General features: G+C 39.6%; 1 protein-coding gene across 5 annotated transcripts in view; it reads right to left on the bottom strand.

Moving 5' to 3' along the window:
- NOL4 (nucleolar protein 4) overlaps positions 1-19265 on the bottom strand; it is a 199876-nt gene that overhangs the window by 146740 nt on the left and 33871 nt on the right. For all 5 annotated transcript variants that reach the window (XM_054059343.1, XM_054059339.1, XM_054059341.1 and 2 more), the window contains exons 2-4: positions 15271-15420; positions 4078-4189; positions 3455-3567 (exon numbers count right to left, since the gene is read on the bottom strand). In XM_054059343.1, coding sequence (XP_053915318.1) covers positions 3455-3567; positions 4078-4189; positions 15271-15342 — 297 coding nt within the window. In that variant the 5' untranslated portion in view covers positions 15343-15420. The remainder of the gene's footprint in view (positions 1-3454; positions 3568-4077; positions 4190-15270; positions 15421-19265) is intronic.

Genomic DNA, 19265 nt, shown 5'->3' with positions numbered 1-19265 from the left:
TTTGTTAAAATGATAAAGCTTACAGAAGTTGTGAGCATGCTTAAATAACAGTCATAGGCAAACCAAAGTAATATAATCATATGAGAATCACTTCAAATTTATTGTACCTCATACATCTTTAATATGATTTATCCATCAAGTCTAATTACAGAGTCTTTACTGGGGAGGAGAAAGAGTCCTGATCAAATATTTTGTCCCCAGCTACAAAAATAAAAAGTCTGGACCTAGTCCAGCAAATTATCACATATGTGTTTAACTTTACTTTTATTGGTCCCACTGAAGTTCATGTGTGCCCTCATGGATTAAAAATCATGCATCCACAAGTCTTGCTTCGTGAAGCTGCTGAGGCACCACACAAGTCTATGGTGATACATTTTCAGAAACAACTTTTCTGAGAGAGTTACTCTGTTATGAAGGAGAGCCATTTAAAGAACATACAGGCAGCTAACTTTGTACATCCTGAAGATTATTTTAAAATACTTTTCGAACTTATATATATTTTTAAATCCAGAACTTTAACTAACAGAATTCCGACTTTTTTTTCTGGTTCGCTGACCACAGGTGCTTAGGAAAACAGCAATCTTTAAACTATGATTTACTGTGTATTTGTTATGAACTGGTTTCTATAGATGTTAATACAGCTACTTTCTTCTTTCTGCGCAGTTAGCCCCTAAATCAGGTCCTCTCTTGGTTCGCAGTGACGTTTCCAGCTTGCATGGGTGTTTTTTTCAGAAGGGAAGTTTCCTGCAGTCACAACTCTTGCTGAATGGGGAGGAAGAACTGCCAAATGCTGGTCAGGAATGAGAGTGGGACAACACGCAAGACGAAGCTATTCTGCAGTGTTACACCAAGACAATGACAAATAATGAAAGGAATATACCTTCTTAACAAAGTTTTATAAAAAAATGAAACGGAGGAGTGAGAGTTTCTCAGGTGGGCACCTGTCTACCTTGCCCAAAGTGGGAGCACCCCAGTTACAGCAGCAGCAAATACACTTAACACTGCCGTCACACAAGAACTGTGGGATGTGAAGCCCAGTAGCCTCCTGACTCAGACAGATAGGGTCGAGGCACATGCTGAGCTGGTTCTGAGGTTTTGGGAAAACACACACTACTTTCTGAAAGAGCAAGACCAGAACGTGGACTCTGCCAGACTTTCTGGAAGGCTGTGCCTCTGTGAAGACACAGTGGTACTTCTCATTGATCCCTGCAGGAACCAGCAAGCGACAGCACACATTTTCCAGTTCTGAGATTAGACACTCTGTATGGACTCCCAGAAAGGGAGCTCTGGCTATCCAGTGCTTGCATAAGTGAAAAACAACACACATGGGATGCCTGTGTTTGTCTGTGGCACTCTGTAGAATATCTCCACCCCACTCTCCAAACTATGCAACCATTTATCTGAATCAGTGTGGACACACAGGTATGGGGAGAAGAGCTCAGAGACACTGCTATCCTTGTACCAGTTGCAGCGTAGCTGTAAATTCCCACACAGTGATGAGTTCTCTGTTTTTCCCTTTCATTGATGACCTCAGCTTAAAAATTATAATTGAGGATGAGAGGAGGCTTTCAGTCACTGTGCTAGCTAGTTGTGGGATCCAAGCTTACTTCTGTCTCAATTCCACCCCCTCCAAAAAAACACAGATATGACTGATGAAACCTTGGAAACAGAGCCTTCCTACAAACCCAAGCATGTTTTTAAAGTGCATGAAATAGTCTGAATCCATGCACCTGAAATCCTTCTGCTTTGTACTGCAACATTTTCACTGCCATTTTGTTCTTACAGCAACAAATGTATTGCCCAGAGAAAAAATAAATTCTCAGCAAATCTCCACTTTGAGAAAAGACATAAAGATTATCTTGAGAACTTTCCTTGTGTCCACTCTGCCCTATCAAACACACTATTACTAAAACACATCAAAGACTACCCTTCATAAACCCAGTGCTGCAAACATTTCATACACAGGAATGTCAGAGCTGCAAAACAGAGCTGGGCAGGGAGATACCAAGCAATAGCATTTCCTGCTGCCATCATATTGTTGCCACTAGTTCAGCTAGATGAAAAACTGGTTTGACATAAATTTCAGTCATCAGACCGGAAAGACTACACCAAAACAGTTTAGGCTGTAGAAGCACTGTAGCAGGTGGTCCTGTGCCAGTATGAGCTCTTGACCCTGTTGCGGGGGGAGTAATTCTTAAAGAGAAGAAGCAGGAAAACCAGAGTCTTTTAAATTCCTAAGACTACTACGGGGATAATGCCTCTTCTCTCCCATTTCTTGAAATCCTGCTGCCAGATTCCTGAAAAGGGGCGGCACACAGGGGTCAGGCTCAAAAGGAGGGAAAGACAACCAGGCTGTATTTGTGTGGGAAAAACTCAAGAATCTCTCCCCACACCTTCCACGAATGAAAAAAAGAGACAGATGCAAAACAAGGATCCTAATATTTCTAAAATAGTGATAACATCCCCGTTCTGTGGGGTGTTGAAAAATTCACACATCTCCATAAATAGCCCATATCTACTTATTATAAAACCAAATCTGGCTGACTCACAGAAGTCAGGAGTCAGTCAGGGGCTTTGACATAATCCAGCTGCAAAGGTTGTTTTTGAGGGCTTTCTTTATGAAAAAAAACCTTGTAGCCAGGCAGAAGGACACAGCATGTAGGACTGCTTTTTGGCTGGTACATAGCCAGCCTTTTAAATATTTGGCAGCTCAAATGGTAAATGAACACATTTCTAGCAAAACGAGTAAATTACAAATAATTTGATAGGTGCTATCCAATTGATGAAACACTTCTTAAAATCTGGAAAAACTCAGAGTAAATTACAGAAAGAAAATATTTTTTAATAAGAAATAAATGAAATTCAACTCCAATTCTGTTAGAAGAAGATTGATTCTCAGCCTACTTCTTTTTCCTTTTTTTTTTTCTGTCTTTTTATCCATCCTTTCCTAACTAACCTCTACTCTTATTTATCAAGATTTTGCCATAAAGATTTCAACTGACCTTGCCGGGGCTTCCATCTATCTCACTATAACGTGTTGCGCCCTGGCTGCTAACCTCGAAAGCACCATGGAATTCATTTCAGCTGTTGATAGTATTGCTTTCTAGAAGTAGACAATGAAAGTCACTGCTGAGCACAGCGCTAAGTCTAAGGTGAACATGGTGCCTCCTTAACCTTTCCACTTGCCCAGACAGTAAAAGAGCACCTTCAAGTAATTCGAAGCAGTATAGCATATTATCCCGAACCATGGAATGGTGGTAAGTCATGACATTTTCTCTCAACCTGATTACTTGCACAAAACCATGGTTTGATTTCAGGCTCACTCTTTTAGCAATGAAATTATAAAGATGGGATCAAGACTCACTTTCACATCAGCTTCCTGGATACTTCAAAAGATAAGCACTGAAGAACACAGGAGAATAGAAAAACAAACTTAAAAGATTTCAGGTTTTACCTCATCTTGTTGTGAATTAAGTAGCTGCAGCTTCATGTGTTTCATATAGGCCATAGTAATTGGCATGTTGTAATCGATCATACTGGTCACCAAAGTTGGAGGTTTTCCATTATCTGCAATAGATATATTTATTACGCATTACATGTTAATTGTGGAGGCTACTTCAGTCTATTCTGCAGTCAAAGTCAGATAGTTATGTCATTTAGTCCTAACTTTGGCATTTTCAATTGCTTATAAGCTGTACAGATGGAAGTCTCTCAAAGAAAAATGAAAATCAGGTTCAAACTCTAAAAAGTGATGAGTTCTTCCATCCTAAATGACTACAGCACACACATCCTATCTATTCTTTATGTTTAAACCCAATATAAACATTTCCATAGCAAAATAAATTATTTCCTCCAGATAAAACCATCTTTCTATTGAGGGTCCTTATGGCATTACACTCCATTCTTAAGCAAAAGCAGAAGATTCACTACCTTCCAGCTTAAGTAAATGAGATGATCTGACTTATTGAACTGTTCCAGTCTACCAAATTTTTATGAACCCTCAGTTAAGCCAGGAAAATATAAATGGGTATTAGGAATAGAATTACTTTACAGCCCACTATTTGACACTAAAACTACCTTTATGATCTGCTCCATCTGGGTTTAAATGCATTCTTTTCTGGCACTCTGAGCAGCTCATTAGAAATCGTGTCACCGCTTCTCTCGGTAGGAAGGCATAGGTTTCTGAAATCTGAAATGAATAACAAAATATAGGTGTTATTATATAAGCTGATTGAACATGATTTAACAGAACTGATCATTGTATTTCCAAATAAGGCATATTATCTTATAATGTCAGGAAGCACAATGAAAGCATGTTCTCCATACTATGTAGGATTTCAAGAAACATCTATCCAATCTGCCTACTTATCATCTAATGGCTAATAACAGTTGGCATTGAATAAAATTTCACTTATATCAAAAGGGGTTTCATTTTCTGTTTACATTTTTTTTCAATTTTCTTTCAGCAAAAGGATTAATACATAACAGCCATCCCTCCGAGGGATGTTTCTAGAAAAAGTTGGAAAGTAACTTTTTTCTCACAACCAATACCAGAAAAAAAAGAAAGTCCTCGTCTTATGTGCTCCATTTATTTTTATTGTCACAATACATAGACAGATACAGGATTCAGTGCATTATCAGCGAAGAGAGTCTCCTTGCTATAATATTTTAACTCCATATTTGAATGTTTTGCAGAAGTTATCTTTGAAAGCATGGGATTTAAAAGTGTAGGGTAAATAAGTTATCTTCATTAACAGTTACAGAATTTAGGAGTCGCTTGAGTTTAGACACTCTGCTTTATCTGGAAACATCATGAAACAAGAGATTCTGGTTGTTTTCTCCCTTCACCATTATTAGTCTTCCCAACCACACGCTTGGAAGAAAGCATCGGAGGGATTTTTACTTTTTTTTTGAAAGGGGAGAGGAGGAAGCAGTTATCATTGGGTTTAAAGACTGCATTCCTCCTCCCCTCAGCAAGGATGCATCTGTCTTCATAGACATTTTTGCCTTGCTGAAAAGGTCCTGGAGTTGGTGGTACGCTGAAAATGAGCCAACAGCATACCTTCTGACCACAGATAAAGCAAATCTCATACTGGCTACATCAAGTGTACAGCCAGTAGACCAAGAAAAGTTGTTATTATCCCTCGCTGCTTAGTACTGGTAAGAAGCTGGAAGAATGTGCTTGGCTTTTCCCTCCATAGCTCAAGAAGGCCGATGAGAAGCAGGAGAGGGCTCTGTGGCAGACCACCGTGGCAGCTGGAGCCTAAAGCAGATGACTTGCAGGAGTGCTTAAGGCAGCTGGATTTGTTTCATGTGACAGGTTATGAGGCAGGGAAAGATCTAATTGCAGCCTGCCACTGCCTGAAGGTGAGTTACAACATCTGCAGAGACAGACTCTTCAGAGGGTATAATCAGAGACAACAGCTACCAACAGTGAGTTCAGACGTTCAAACTGGACATCGGTAATAACTTCTCTAGAAAGCCAGTGCGCTGGAGCAGGTTTACCAGATGGATGGAAGAATTTCTAAACCTGAGTGTTGTCAAGACATTACCAAGCAAATTCATGGCTTTTCTGTGATTCATTATGCAAGTTTATATATATATATATATATATATATATATATATAGTGAACAGTGCAAGTATGATGAGGAACTCCTAGCACTTCTTTCCCCAGTCAAGGTGGTTGTCTTGCAATGGATATAATCCCCAAAGAAAAGTGAAGTCCCAGCAAGAGGAACTAAGAGAAGAGTCAACTGATATCTGCTTGTAAAATCTACAGCAGAATTTGATTTCCTATAAAGTGTTGATGCAAGTTTCTGTAGGACATGCAGAAAGATGCAGGTGGGGTGCATGGAAGTGTGGATATAGAAAGGAAAAGATTCCTTTCTTTAACTGGGTCTAAATGGAATTAAATACTGTGCAAATCTCTTGTGCGCTTCCCAAGAATATTAAAAGGAGGACAAACGGCCTGTTACAACTCTCTAACACTTCTCTTCTTGTCTTGTCTACCTTTTCTGTGTTGAAACTCACAGTTCCTAAAATTCCATGGACCAAATTTAACAGTAACAATTTCTGTGAAAATAGGTGGAGTTTAAGTTAGGTTTTTGATGTGACATTAGTCATGGAAATATACAGGAAATGATGCATTGTAAAACAACAATGCAAATTATATCAACCTGTTTATGGCCTTGTTGTTTATTGTTGATTTAATATATAACAAAAATCTTATTGAGGGAGAGACAGGGATCAGTATAAAAATAAATTTTTTTCTGTGATGAAAATTGGCAAAAATTTTCTCTGGGCCTGAAACAATTTACCTGAAAATCAAGGCACTAATAAAGCCACTTTGGAATGGAAGATCTTATACAAAAAAGTATTTTCAGATTATTTTTCCTGGGTTTTATACCACAGAACATATGTTTATTTACCTTTATGGATATGAAAACATTGGCTATATTCATTTTTTTAAGGAATCTTTAAAAAAAAAAAAAAAAGAACTTAAAAGCAGCTAGAATTCAGTATTAAGAAAATTGGTAAATGCACATACGCAGCAACCTCTCTCTCATAATGTTTTACGCATTTAATACTGTATAGAAATTAATGGAGCTTACCCATGGATTCATTAGTTGCCTGCATTTGATAGGAATGCTCCATTTATTCTAATCAAGCACCTCTGTCAGAATTCCACTTCTGTTCATAAAAGATGAAAATCCTCCATGGAAAGGAAGTGAGCCAGGTCCCAGATTTGATAGATATGCTCCACTGACTATAAGGGAACCGGGTTTTATACCTAAATTTGCCCACATAGCAGATGCTTGTGTCTGCAACCTCCCACTGCAACACAGTTTTAAGGATGCCCTTCCCTAAATAACACCAGTTTCCATCAAATTCCTCCCGTTTACTCCATAATTTGAATCAATCACTTATAGTCCAAGACTTCAGCTTTTAAAAACTGGGATAACACAAGAAGCATCAGTTTAAAAGAGATATGTAGAGGATGTAACTCCCAGTTTTCCTTATTCTTGTTCCTTGAATATATACAAAAAGCTTTTTCCAATTTTTAGTGCCAGAACCCTTACATGCCCCCCTCAAACCTCACACCCCCAACGCTGCAGGCTCGTGTTTGCCTTTCTAGTGCAAGGCAAACATGCAGAGATGTTTTTTATAAGATCTTTATAAGATGCAGATAGCCACTTGCTTACTCTGGCCTTGCTCTGAACCCACTGGCTTAGCAACAGCTGTAGCTGAGAAACTCATTAACCAAATTATCATAGTATCACAGTGTTCAGCACAAGGCTGTGTTCAGCACAAGGCTGAACACAATATCCTATACCAGCTTGTACGCAGGGCTGAACTGATGCTGCATATGGAGCTGGCTTGCACATGAGTATTTCAGAGCACAATTTGGACATTTATGACACTTTCTAAGTAACTATACAGAAATACTTTTGACAGCGGACTGACTTCACCAGGCAAATTTGTTTCTGTATCTATTCTATCCGAAAGCAAGCAATGAAAACTCAGTCCTCACTGATACTGTCTATTCGCACTGCCTTCAACAGCTCTGCTCCTAGCTCTCCTCTCAAGGTTCTGAGTTAACAAAAAATATAGCCAGATATATTATTATTCAGATATATTATATTCAGATACATTAATATTCAGTGATGTCTTGCAGTAAAAGAATATTTTTTTACTGCAATTCCACACACAAAAAAAAACCACAAAAAAACCCCACATACTTCTACACGTTAAGAAAAAATAAAGCCAGAAAGTGAATTGAAGTGGGGGATATTGCGCTATTTACATCCACACACTGACAAAGCATGGCAAGACATACAAAAAACCACTCATGCACATGCCTAGTCTAACTGAAGAATAATCACTGTTGATTTACCATATTGATAAAATTGCTTTGATCGCCTTAAAAATTTAGAAGTATACTCTTTTTCAACTATGATGCTTTGTAAGTATCCTTATGTGATTCTTTATTCTTACTAGTGGTTTTACTAGTGCTTGCACCTTAGTATAACTTCTGTCGCTTGTAGAAATGTCTATCTTGTACCTGGATGCATTCTGTATCATGAACAAATCACAAAATAAACAGATTCTAGCAGACTGGTGTTTAGGTATCTTGTACTGCATATAGCTCTTACAACTGAATGGTTTTTACATTGTAAAGGGAAAAAATTATATTAATAAGAGCATTAAGCAATATGTGCCAAAATCATACAGGGTTTGTTTTACTTCCAGGGTTTTAGTCCCTTCTTAGTCATAGGCTAAGAAGCAGAACATTTCCATGTGCATATACACATATTTTGTTTAAACCGTGAACTCAGAGGAAAATAAAAACAGGGTTGACTTCAGCAGTTTCAGAGGCAAAACTTTCATGGCCTTATTTCACTGTTCACAAAAAGTCTACAGTATAATACAATTTGACACATATCAAAGCATCCATAACATTGCCTAACAACAAAGGCCTTCTAGAACTATTAATAACCTACAGGCAACATGTTTACTGGATCCCATGAAGAGCACAACTACCACAAGGCAAGTAATCCAGTACCTGAGCATGTCATCTGATTTACGTTGGAGCTAAGGGATGCATTTCCTAATTGTCTATGAGAAGTGTATTGCACTCCTATTGCATCACTGCAGACAGGCAAAGTCTCCTTTATGCTCGCAAATATTCAGACGATTTAAGTGTAGGATATTGTGATGGTGTAGCTTTCAGAGCTATGTTTTTATGTGGAAAATTAACAAGCTCTAAACTGAAAGGCAGATTTTAGGACACATATGGCAAAGCAGGAAAGACAAGTGTGAGGAAAGGGAGTGAAATTTTGCAAGTGAACCTATTAACCCCCAAAGCATTAACACGGAGGATGTCTAGTCTGGAAGATATGATGTGACAGAATAGAGATTTTTTTTTGTTATGCGTGTAAATTTTTTTAATTAATGGGGCGGGGAGGGAGGGGTGAGGAGATAATCCAGAGAAGACTTCCAAGAGGAGGGAGAGAGATAGGGAGAGAGAGTGAAGATGGTAATCTGTCCTGGGCTCAGAGCCATCAAACCAGGTGGCAGAAATCCGTTTCCTGATGACAGAAGGGCAAAACAGCCAAGGAAAGTCCTCTTCTTCCCTCACCAAGAGGTCAAAATAGAAGGCTGACATAGGAAAGTGGATATGTTATTGCTGGGAGTTTTATCAAGAGCTTGCTACCCTGCTACACTGGGGAAAACGCTGTTCTCTCTTGTGCTGAACTTGTGCTTTACAACTCTCTTCCCTTCCTGCATAGCAGAAGCCGCTTTCTGCAAGGGAAGCAACAGGGAGCTCCTGCTAGTGGGACCAGCACCAGGATACTCAATGCTCGTCCTTTGCAAAGAATCAAGAACAAGTCCGGAAAGTAAAAGTGCACTGGACTTGGCTGTTTTGCCATGCACATGGGAACAGCACGGATGCAAGTATTGAAGCATGTTAAGACCCTGTACAAAGCTCATATTCTTCTACTTCCCTAAGGACAAGATCTGCCTTGGATGGAAACCAGCCAGGCCCCAAAACCTACTTTAACCCTGTTTGATCAGGGAAGTTTTACTGGAAAGAGATGATACTATTGCACAGTGCAACCTGTCAAAAAATTCTTTCCCAAGGAAACACATTCATTGTGATGCTCAGAGGGGACTTGCACATTCTTGTTTTGAGAGGGGAAAAACATCACAGCATGTTCCGCAATCTGAAGAAGGTTTCTCTTAGGGGAATGGGAAAGAGAGAGGCGATCCCACAGCTTCTTCCCAAACCAAGAAACATTTACTACCGCAATAGCTGGATGAAGCACAGGGCCCCAGATACTACCTTACACCTAATAGACTCCTGTTATGCCTCAGATGTTATATATTTATGTACTACCTATCTGATCAGAGTCTTGCCTCAAGCTACTTTCCCTTGACACATCAATATCTCCCTCATGTTTTACAAGCCTGCTTCTCTTCCAGCTCATCAGCCCAGTGCTCTTTTTTCATTCATGGGTTGGGAGTTTTATTAACTGACCCATTTCTCCTGCTCAGACATCACAACCCTCACTCACAACTCAAGTTCACTGCTGTAACATTTCAAGGTTTTGCACAGCAGATACACAGGCTCAACAGGCAGATATTAGATCATCCTTCACAAGTAAAAATATGCAAGTAGAATATTCACATACAATTTAAGGTGTTTAAGGCTGGCTACAGGACTTACACAAACACTTCTCAGACAGATGATTCATTTAGCTACTAGTAACTTTGTCCAGATATAACTTACAAAGGTGAGATACTTACCCTTCATAGTCTGTTATTTAAATGAATGAAAAACTAACATCTTTTTTTAAGACTACTAAAGGAAAATAAAATCTGCTCTGAAAGATGTGGCTTGATTGCAATACCTGGCCTACCTGTACCCATAGCTGGACCTGAGAAAAGACAGAGATGTTTTCCATCTTCAGCTTCATCACAGACCATTTGAGTTTCTTGAAAAATGTAATAATTTTTTTCCTGATTCGCACTGAATCACAGAGAATTGTCCTAACAGCTTGAGCCTGTTGCATTATGCTGCTACTGTAGCCACAACTTCTCCCAGTTACTCCCACTTCTGATATATCTCTGAGCACTCGAATTTACATTTTAGACACAGATGAACATTTAAACTGTGAAATGCAGCTCTGCAAAGGCACAGAAAGCCAGCTATCCACTTATTGAACACCTTTCCGAATACACCAGATAGATTCTTCTCCTGAACACTTCTCTCCTGTGCATCTGTCTCCACTTTGATATCGCAGTTCTCCTTTCAGGGTGGGATGCCTATTTGAAAATAAGTTCTTTAGGAAACAGAGTGAAAATTACCATCCCAAAGCAATGCGGTTCCTCTAGGACACTGAGCTGTAGGAGTGAGTGCTAGCAATCACCTCTACGAGGATCCTTGGCACTTTCTCCCAACTACTTAACCAATTCCTTGCATCAGCATATTTCACCCCATGCCCTGTGGAGGCTGGCAGAGGACCTGGGAAGAATGCAGGACAAACAGGGGCCTGTTTGGGCACTGCTGCTTTCCTTGGAACCAAGGAGCATGGTCGTTCTGCACCTTCCTAGTCACCTGTGACCCTGCTGAGCAACCGACTTAGCTGGGCCATTTTGCAGACATCCTGCCTTTGTGAAGGAATTGTCTCCCAGATTAAGGCTCTCAATGTTTTCCTTGTTTGCAAATTTCCCTGGGAACCAGGCAACTAGCTGGGATTAAAAACGTCATATTAAGCATTCCATCAGTCTGGTGTACTTGTATGTCAGTGCTGCAACATTCCAGTTATGATTTAAAGTTTTTGGTTTCATTTTAAATATATAAGCCAGGTCATTTTTTTTATTTTTTTTTGCTCGTGTAGATCTACCTACAGTTATGGGCTGTGTTCCTTGCCAGCATCAATCTTATATTGCATACAAGTCGGTCACTTGAAATGAGCACAAAACCTCTCAGTTAAACAGGAAGCTCACTCTGTTTTTGCGTATTGTCAAAGCTACTCTTGCACATAATCTACATAGACTTAATGCAATCCCCTTCTCATTTGCTAGTGTGCAGACAACAAGAAAATGGAACCTTATAGTAAACTTATATATTGAAGCACAGATGCTTTCCTAATTAATCTCCAGAGTTTGTGCCAAGAAACCATAAAGTTTTAGCTTGAGTTTGGTACTCTCCTGTCCCAATCAAAATATAAAGAGTTTTTCCCAATACGCTGCTCTTTTATAAGTACCAAGTATAACATCCTATTTGTTTTCCTGTGCAGCACCGCTCTAGGAAGTCCCACAGGAATCAGTTGTAAAAAATGCCATTCATTTCCATGCAGTTAACATGAACAAGGCAGTGCAGATCACATATTCACTAATTCAGTTTGCAAGCTGTTCTGAACATGCTTTCAGAGAGACACACTGATGTATTTTAGCACTCCAGCATCTGGGGTGACTCAATCAAAAATTTTAAAAATCCTACCTATTCCAAGTTTATTACCCCATATAAATGCGAACAGTAGTTAATTAAACCACCTTTGACAATTTCATTACCCTTTTAATCATGCTTGAGTGCTATTCAGAATTTTGAGTGGAGCAGGTTCACTACTGAAAATAGAGACTAACATATATAAGCAAATTAATTACTTGAAATCAATGTGTTGCAGTTCTTAGGGATGCAGCATTAATTTTTTTTAGTACTAAGGTACTGAAAATCAATTACAGTACTTATGAACTTCAAAAATTTAGCCATTTTGTACCAAAATTGTTGTGGTTTTTTCCACATTATTTCTTTGCTAAAATGTTTTGGTTATCCAGTCAGAGACCAGAAGCAAAGTGATCATCATATGCCATGAATTATGAATAACAAATAGGAGTTGTAGCATACAGTTTGTGAACCATCCTTCCTGGAAAAATTATTCACTCATACTATTTGGTGAATATTTATGCATGACAAATACATTCACAGATCTCAAGGATGATTCACTTTTGACACGTGAATAAAGAACAAGACTAAATTAATCGTGTTCCCAATTCACTTAATAAAATCAAACTCCACCAAAGTACTTCAGTTTGATTTGTAAAGCTTTTAGAGTACAACATTTTGTGAGACTGTTACCCGAGACACTACCTCTTTCCTTCCACAGTGCCACAGAGGAGATAGATACTGCATGGCTTGCTGGAGCAGACCAATAATACAGCTCTTCATTTTTAGTGAAGGTAGTTTCACAGGCACGTCCAGTAAAGGAGCATGCATTTCCCCAGTTAGTCTAGTAGAGTTTGAGGCCAGTTTATTCAACTTAATTGTCATGTCGAGATAGTGGTTTTTTCCTTTTCCTTTTCCTTTTCCTTTTCCTTTTCCTTTTCCTTTTCCTTTTCCTTCTCCCAAGTAAGAAGAAATAGGACAAGAAGAAATGGCCTCAGGTTGCACCAGAAGAGGTTTAGATTGGATATTAGAAAAAATTCCTTTACCAAAAGAGTGGCCAAGCATTGGGACAGGCTGCCCAGGGAAGTAGTGGAGTCTCCATCCCTGGAGGCATTCAAAAGCGTGTAGACATGGCACTTAGGATATGGTTTGGTAGGCATGGTGGTGTTGGGCTGACAGTTGGACTGGATGATACAGGGGTCTTTCAAAACCTTAGTAATTCTATGATTTTGCTCTATGATTCTTTTTTTAATCTAGGGAAATCTTTAAAAACTATCTATGTGAATCCTGTCCTTGGGAAATACGACTCAATGCCCTTAACAAACAATATGCAATGCAATGAATGCACAAATATTGCAGACTCTGGTAATGACACAAACTTATATTTGGGCCTCTTTATCTTCTGCTCATAACAATGTAATAAGCTCAGGTCTCTATTACAAAAAAAGTTAGCATCAAGTTCCTGGAGGTCTTTTCCAACATAGTGATTCTATGATTCTGTGTGGTAGATAGGAATGGTTGGGCTCGATGATCCTGGAGGTCTTTTCCAACCTAATGATTCTGCGATTCAGTGAAATAAAACTCATGTAGGCTATTGAATCTGCACCAATAGCTGTCCTCACAGAAAAGACACCAGTTTTCTTTCATGCTGTTTACAATAAACAGATTTCTTATCTGACCTGCAATCACGGGATTCTTATACTAGTAAATATTATACTAGGCACATACTTGTAGGATGATGACTTGAAGTATTGTAGTTATAGTTGGCAGCATTCCTTATACTTGTATATTATTCTACAAAGTTTGTGACCTATACCTTTGAGCAGCTTACTGAAGTAAAACAAAATTGAAAGATCAATGAAAATATTACTTTCCTAATGCTTTCTAAAAGAGAAGACCAAGTAATAAAATGGTCATGATGACAGATTAAATTAATTTAGACAGCTTGTGTTTGTTGTCCCCGAAATATTACTTGAAGCCTTACAAAGCACATCCAGATGACTGGTGCCTTCCTTCATACATCTATCTTGTAGTCAATACCATCAGGAACAAATTATAAGAAATTTTGCCAAGAGCTTATCCCACAACAAACCATCTGAAATAGCCTATAAATAAAACACCCGTGAAGGGATTCATAGATACATAGTAAAGGCTGTTATATACCTGAAAAAAAAAAAAAACAACCCAAAAACACCAGTCATAGAAAAATAATTCTTCCTTATGGCTAAAATTGCAGATGTGGGAACCAGAAACCTTGAGTTCCCACAGATTTTGGTGACCTCTAATGAAAAATGCCTGACACAACTACTGGTTGTTTTTAAGGTGAGGAACACTGTTCAGGGTGACAAGTCAGCTCAGAGCCCTGTGCAGAGCCCCCCACTGGACGTGTCCTGCTGGGGCCATGGGGAGAGGTGCCCCAGGTGCCCTGCTCCCTGGCTGGGGTGGTGGGATGGGCCCTGGCTGGGAGCTCCTGTCCTACTCCCTTGGTGGAGCCCTCAGTGCTTCAGCAGCTGGAAACAACTGGGCAGGTGGATCAGCTGCTGAGCATGCTTGGCACTATCACAGCGCTGCATATGGAAATTTCACCATCCAAATCCAAGAAAGCAGATGTGTTTTAAGCAACTTCAGGAAGTGCAGAAAATGTTTCATTAGTTCTCCATAAGAAAAGTGTTATACTTGCGCAATTAACAACAAAAGCTACTTATAACTGCTTTAAGGCAGTGGCTGAACTGGTTAGGTCAAGTTGAACCAATGTGTAATTAAAAATCTTAGAAATAATCACGTCTTTCTACTTAGCTGTTTATGCAGGAGTGAGAAGTGTTCACTCAGTACTTCTCTCATGGTACCCAGTAGCTTTCTGGCCTTTTGAATTTAGGATATTTACAAGTTTTCATACCATCAAACCTTTAAGTACATTTAGCCTCCAGCAACAAACCATAAGGCAACCTCATATGCTGAAGTATGGCACCTCGTTTAGCAAATCTGTGGCAATATTTTCTAAGTCTTCTCTAAGACTCCACCCATTTAATAACAATTAACCAATACAGAGTTGTTAAAGAAATTGTCAACCTATTATAGAAATGATAAATTCTCTGCTTGTCAAAGGATGTGGCCATTATTACACAAAAAATGTGAATTCTAAATTGTATGTTTTCATGCATTATTGAAAAATCTCTGAACTAAGTTTGAGGGTGAGGATTATGGTACTAAACAGCTAGGAAAAAAACATAAATAGCATGACATGTGACTAAACCCAAACAATTTACGCTTTCCGAGACTGATGTTCACTTTTAGTTATTTGATAGTTTTTACTACTTACTGCTTTATACGTTCTCTTTTGTCCGGCATGTTTTCTGATTTGTTCTCCATTAGGCCCAGTTTCAACATGCATGGAATAGATAATGTCAAAGAAATCTTCTACGACGGCTACCCGCCGCAAAGACAGCTTCTCATCTACACCTACTCCATCCTGAAGAGACAAAAAAAAAAAAGAGAAAAAAAAAAAGTAAGGAGGACAGGATGAACAGATAAATGATGATAATGATGAGACGCATTCTCCTTTTCTAGCAGGGAGTTAAAGACCCTTCCACTGACACCTGAAGGTCACCCACCCTGTGAATGACAGAAACAGTATTGTAGGAAAGCTGTCTGATCAGATGGATCCCATGGACCCTTGCAAGCCGTTCATTTCGCCAAGCATGGGCATTTGGTCTACTGACAGAAAGAGGTTTTTCACTCCAGTATTTAAAAAATGAAACAAAAATTATCTGTTTGTTTCTTCAAATGCACAAACAAGATTTAAAGGCAAAAGCAGCCCCAAGCACGCGGCACAGAAATGCATTATGCAGTCATTAATAGGAACGCAACAGTTCTTTTATTCTCTCATTCCCCTCCCAGTAAATCTATACCTGGCATTTCATAAAGGTATTTAATAAAAGGTTTTAGTTCACAGGTGACAGAGCTGACTGTAATTATGAATGCAATGGAAGCTGATACAAACAATTTACCCCTGCAAAACCTGCTTGAAAATACACTACATGAATAAAAGAAAGGACTGTTTTTAAAATTTGTGAATTTTGCATGCAGATGTCCAGTTGGAACTAGTGACAGAACAATGAGGACACCTACCATCTGATTTTCAAAAGTGATACCGCCATGGTAGCTAAAGTCTTACAAAGCGAAACAGTCCCCGATGTCTTTGAAATTAACCAGTGCTGTTCACTTCCTGCCTTTTAAACAGGATCATTCATATGGGGGGCAGGGGGTTGTTTTATAGCTGTCTATGGATTCAGTTCTAATGAAGGTGCAGGAACTGGGACCCTTGGTTTTCCAGTGCATGCAACTATCAAGCAGGCTGTGTTTAGTAATACAACAGAAGTATATAAAGAATAAGATAAGAATGGCAAATCCACTTGTACTCCAACACAGTATTTGAATTTAGACGTCTGGAGGCAGCAGTGCCACCTAATCTTCAATGTTTATTTTAAGCAATAAGGGCACTCTAAACTTAAAATATTTGATAATACCATTACTGCTGCTGTAATTTGTGCCACAGCAAAACTGATTTACACTGAACCTTTTGTGACAAAAAGCATGCAATTAAGGTTGTAGTAACCAAATAAAGACAAAAAATAAGAAATAAAAAGAAAATAATTATGTATGACACTTAGTTGCTATCCCCCTGCCCACAACTTCTTGCTAACCTATTCCAGCACGTTTACTGGATGTGGACAAACATGATCTATTTTTCTCACTGCCCTTATTTTTATTTCAACCGACTTACTGGAAAGAACCCAAATAATGCCAATGTCTCCAAGAATCCCCCAGGGTGACACAGAGCAGACATTCCCAGCAGTTATGGAGAAAATGTCGGTGCCTCTATAGCATCACTTTCTAAATGTCCATGACTCCAAATTGTATCAGGCTAGGAGGTGTTGATACGCTACCAGCCAGACAAGTTTCATCCTGTCCAGCTCCACTATGCCCAACCTTCTTCACAGAGGTCTCTGCCCAAAGCTACATGGTCCCTCCCACCTGCACAGGTTGTGCCCCAGGAGACAGCTGGACCAGAGCAGAACTCCTGCACATGTGTGATGAGAGGACTGACACAGTCCTGATGGAAGTGACTGTGTTGAGGATTAATGGTGGAGGAAGGTGAGGAATTTGCAACACAGTCTCCACCTCAGGTTAAACCCTCAGAGAGTTCAGCTGGGAACAGTTGCTCTGAGTAGGTGATCAGTCTCCCATCCCATGAATAGTCCCTAAAATTTCACTAACTATCAGCTCAAAAATTGTGTACCATCATGACAGGTTCTGCTATCAGCATTGCTAAGAATTTCCTTGGTACTGCCCACCACCGTTGCCCACTATTTAAAAAAATGCTTTAGAGATGCAGCCAACATAAAATCCAGATCTTTGCAGTTTTAATCTTTAGGGGAATTTACGTGAGCTCTGTAGGGGGGCGCATCTTCAATCATTACTTTCTCACCACCCAAATGGCATGGTGGGACTCTTAATGACTTCAAACACTCTTATTATGATGATGACGGTGTTATCTCATGCTGCTCTCTGAACACTCAGAAGTTTATAGTGTTGATTAACTGACAAAGATTTAATCTGTTTATTACTAATGAGTTTTGTTTTAGGAAATTTCCTACAGGGGAGCTCTCTTTTTCAATGCATAACAACAATATTTATTTAAAACCTGAGATGCCACCTCAGCAGAGCTGACACTTGTAAGCATTAGGAATAAGCTCAAGAATCATAGAATCATAGAATGGTTTGGGTTGTAAGGGACCTTAAAGATCACCCAGTTCCAACCCCCCTGCCATGGGCACAGACACCTCCACTAGATCAGGTTGCTCAAAGCCTCATCCAACTTGGCCTTGAACACCTCCAGAGACAGGGCATCAATTACTTACTTCTCTGGGCATCCTGTTCCAGTGCCTCATCTCCCTGACAGTAAAAAATTTCGTCCTAATATTTAATCTAAATCTACCTTCTTTCAGCTTAAAAACATTATCCCTTGTCCTATCACTGTGATCCCTGATAAAGAGACCCTCCCCAGCTTTCCTGTAGCCCCCTTTAAGTACTGGAAGGCTGCTATAAGGTCACCCTGAAGCCATCTCTTCTTCAGGCTGAACGACCCCAGCTCTCTCACCCTGTCCTCATAGGGGAGGTTCTCCAGCCCCCTGATCATCTGTCTGGCCCTCCTCTGGACTCGCTCTAACAGATCCATGTCCTTCCTGTGCTGAGGATTCCAGAACTGAACACAATACTCCAACTGAAGTCTCATGAAAGCAAAGTAGAGGGGAAGAATCACCCTTTTGAGAAACTCCAAAGGAAACTCATTCTGCTGCTTTTGGTTACCATAGTGTGCAGAGGTCTTTTTTGGTGGCGCTTCTACCGCCAAACCAGCGTTCTTTCTGGACGCTGATACCCAAAGATAGACAGGCATGATGTGGGAGTGTTCATGAAGCTGCATTTCTCTATCCACCTGAATGGAACAGTAAGCACTGGTATTACTTCTGAAAATATACGGAAGTAAAACCTGTACAAACTCTCTGTCATGTCTCCTAACTGAAGTGCCAGAAACTGAATACAAACTTTCCAAAATGGGAAGGAAAAAAGGGTTTACACTGAGTGGAAACTGCTCGAGGAGAAGACAGTACTATTCCGTAACATCTATACTTCATCATAACTTTGCCTGTGGGCCTGGACCCGACTAGGTAAGGCTTCATTCTGCTTGGTGTTGCATAAGGCAACAAGGTAGACCATGTTTCAGAGAGCCTACAGTGCTGCAGAAGCTGCTGAGTGGCTGTGAGTAAGCTGTTCAGCCCATGTGACAACATGCAGTGCTGTTCAGAGGTGTAACCCTTAGCGGCAGAAGCAATAACTAGATGAGTAACTTGAATAAGGCAGCTACTTACTGAGACTTTGATATTCCAATACAGATATCCCAATATGTAAAAAGCTGGGCAAGTGATACAACCCCAAATCTCCATTTAAATCATAAAGCCTGTGAAGTGGACACAGTTGTATCAGCCTTTCCTGATATATGTCATTACATTACACTTTTACCCTGAAATTTCTACTTGATAAAGGCATTAACAAAGTAGCTCTACTTTATAAGCCGGCTTCGGGTAAAAATTTTCACAGTGCCTAAGGGTACACTTTTTTTAGCCTCAACTAAGGCTAAAAAAGATTTGAATGAGGGAATACATGATAAAGCTATTCAGATGTCTGAAAGGCTATGAAATGTCCACAAGGGACAGGACACTTAATAGGCTTAAACCACAGCATAGGAGATTTACA

The sequence above is a fragment of the Cuculus canorus genome, chromosome 2, assembly GCF_017976375.1.
Source record: "Cuculus canorus isolate bCucCan1 chromosome 2, bCucCan1.pri, whole genome shotgun sequence".
Lineage (NCBI taxonomy): Eukaryota > Metazoa > Chordata > Aves > Cuculiformes > Cuculidae > Cuculus > Cuculus canorus.
This window is presented reverse-complemented; position numbering and strand designations above follow the sequence as displayed.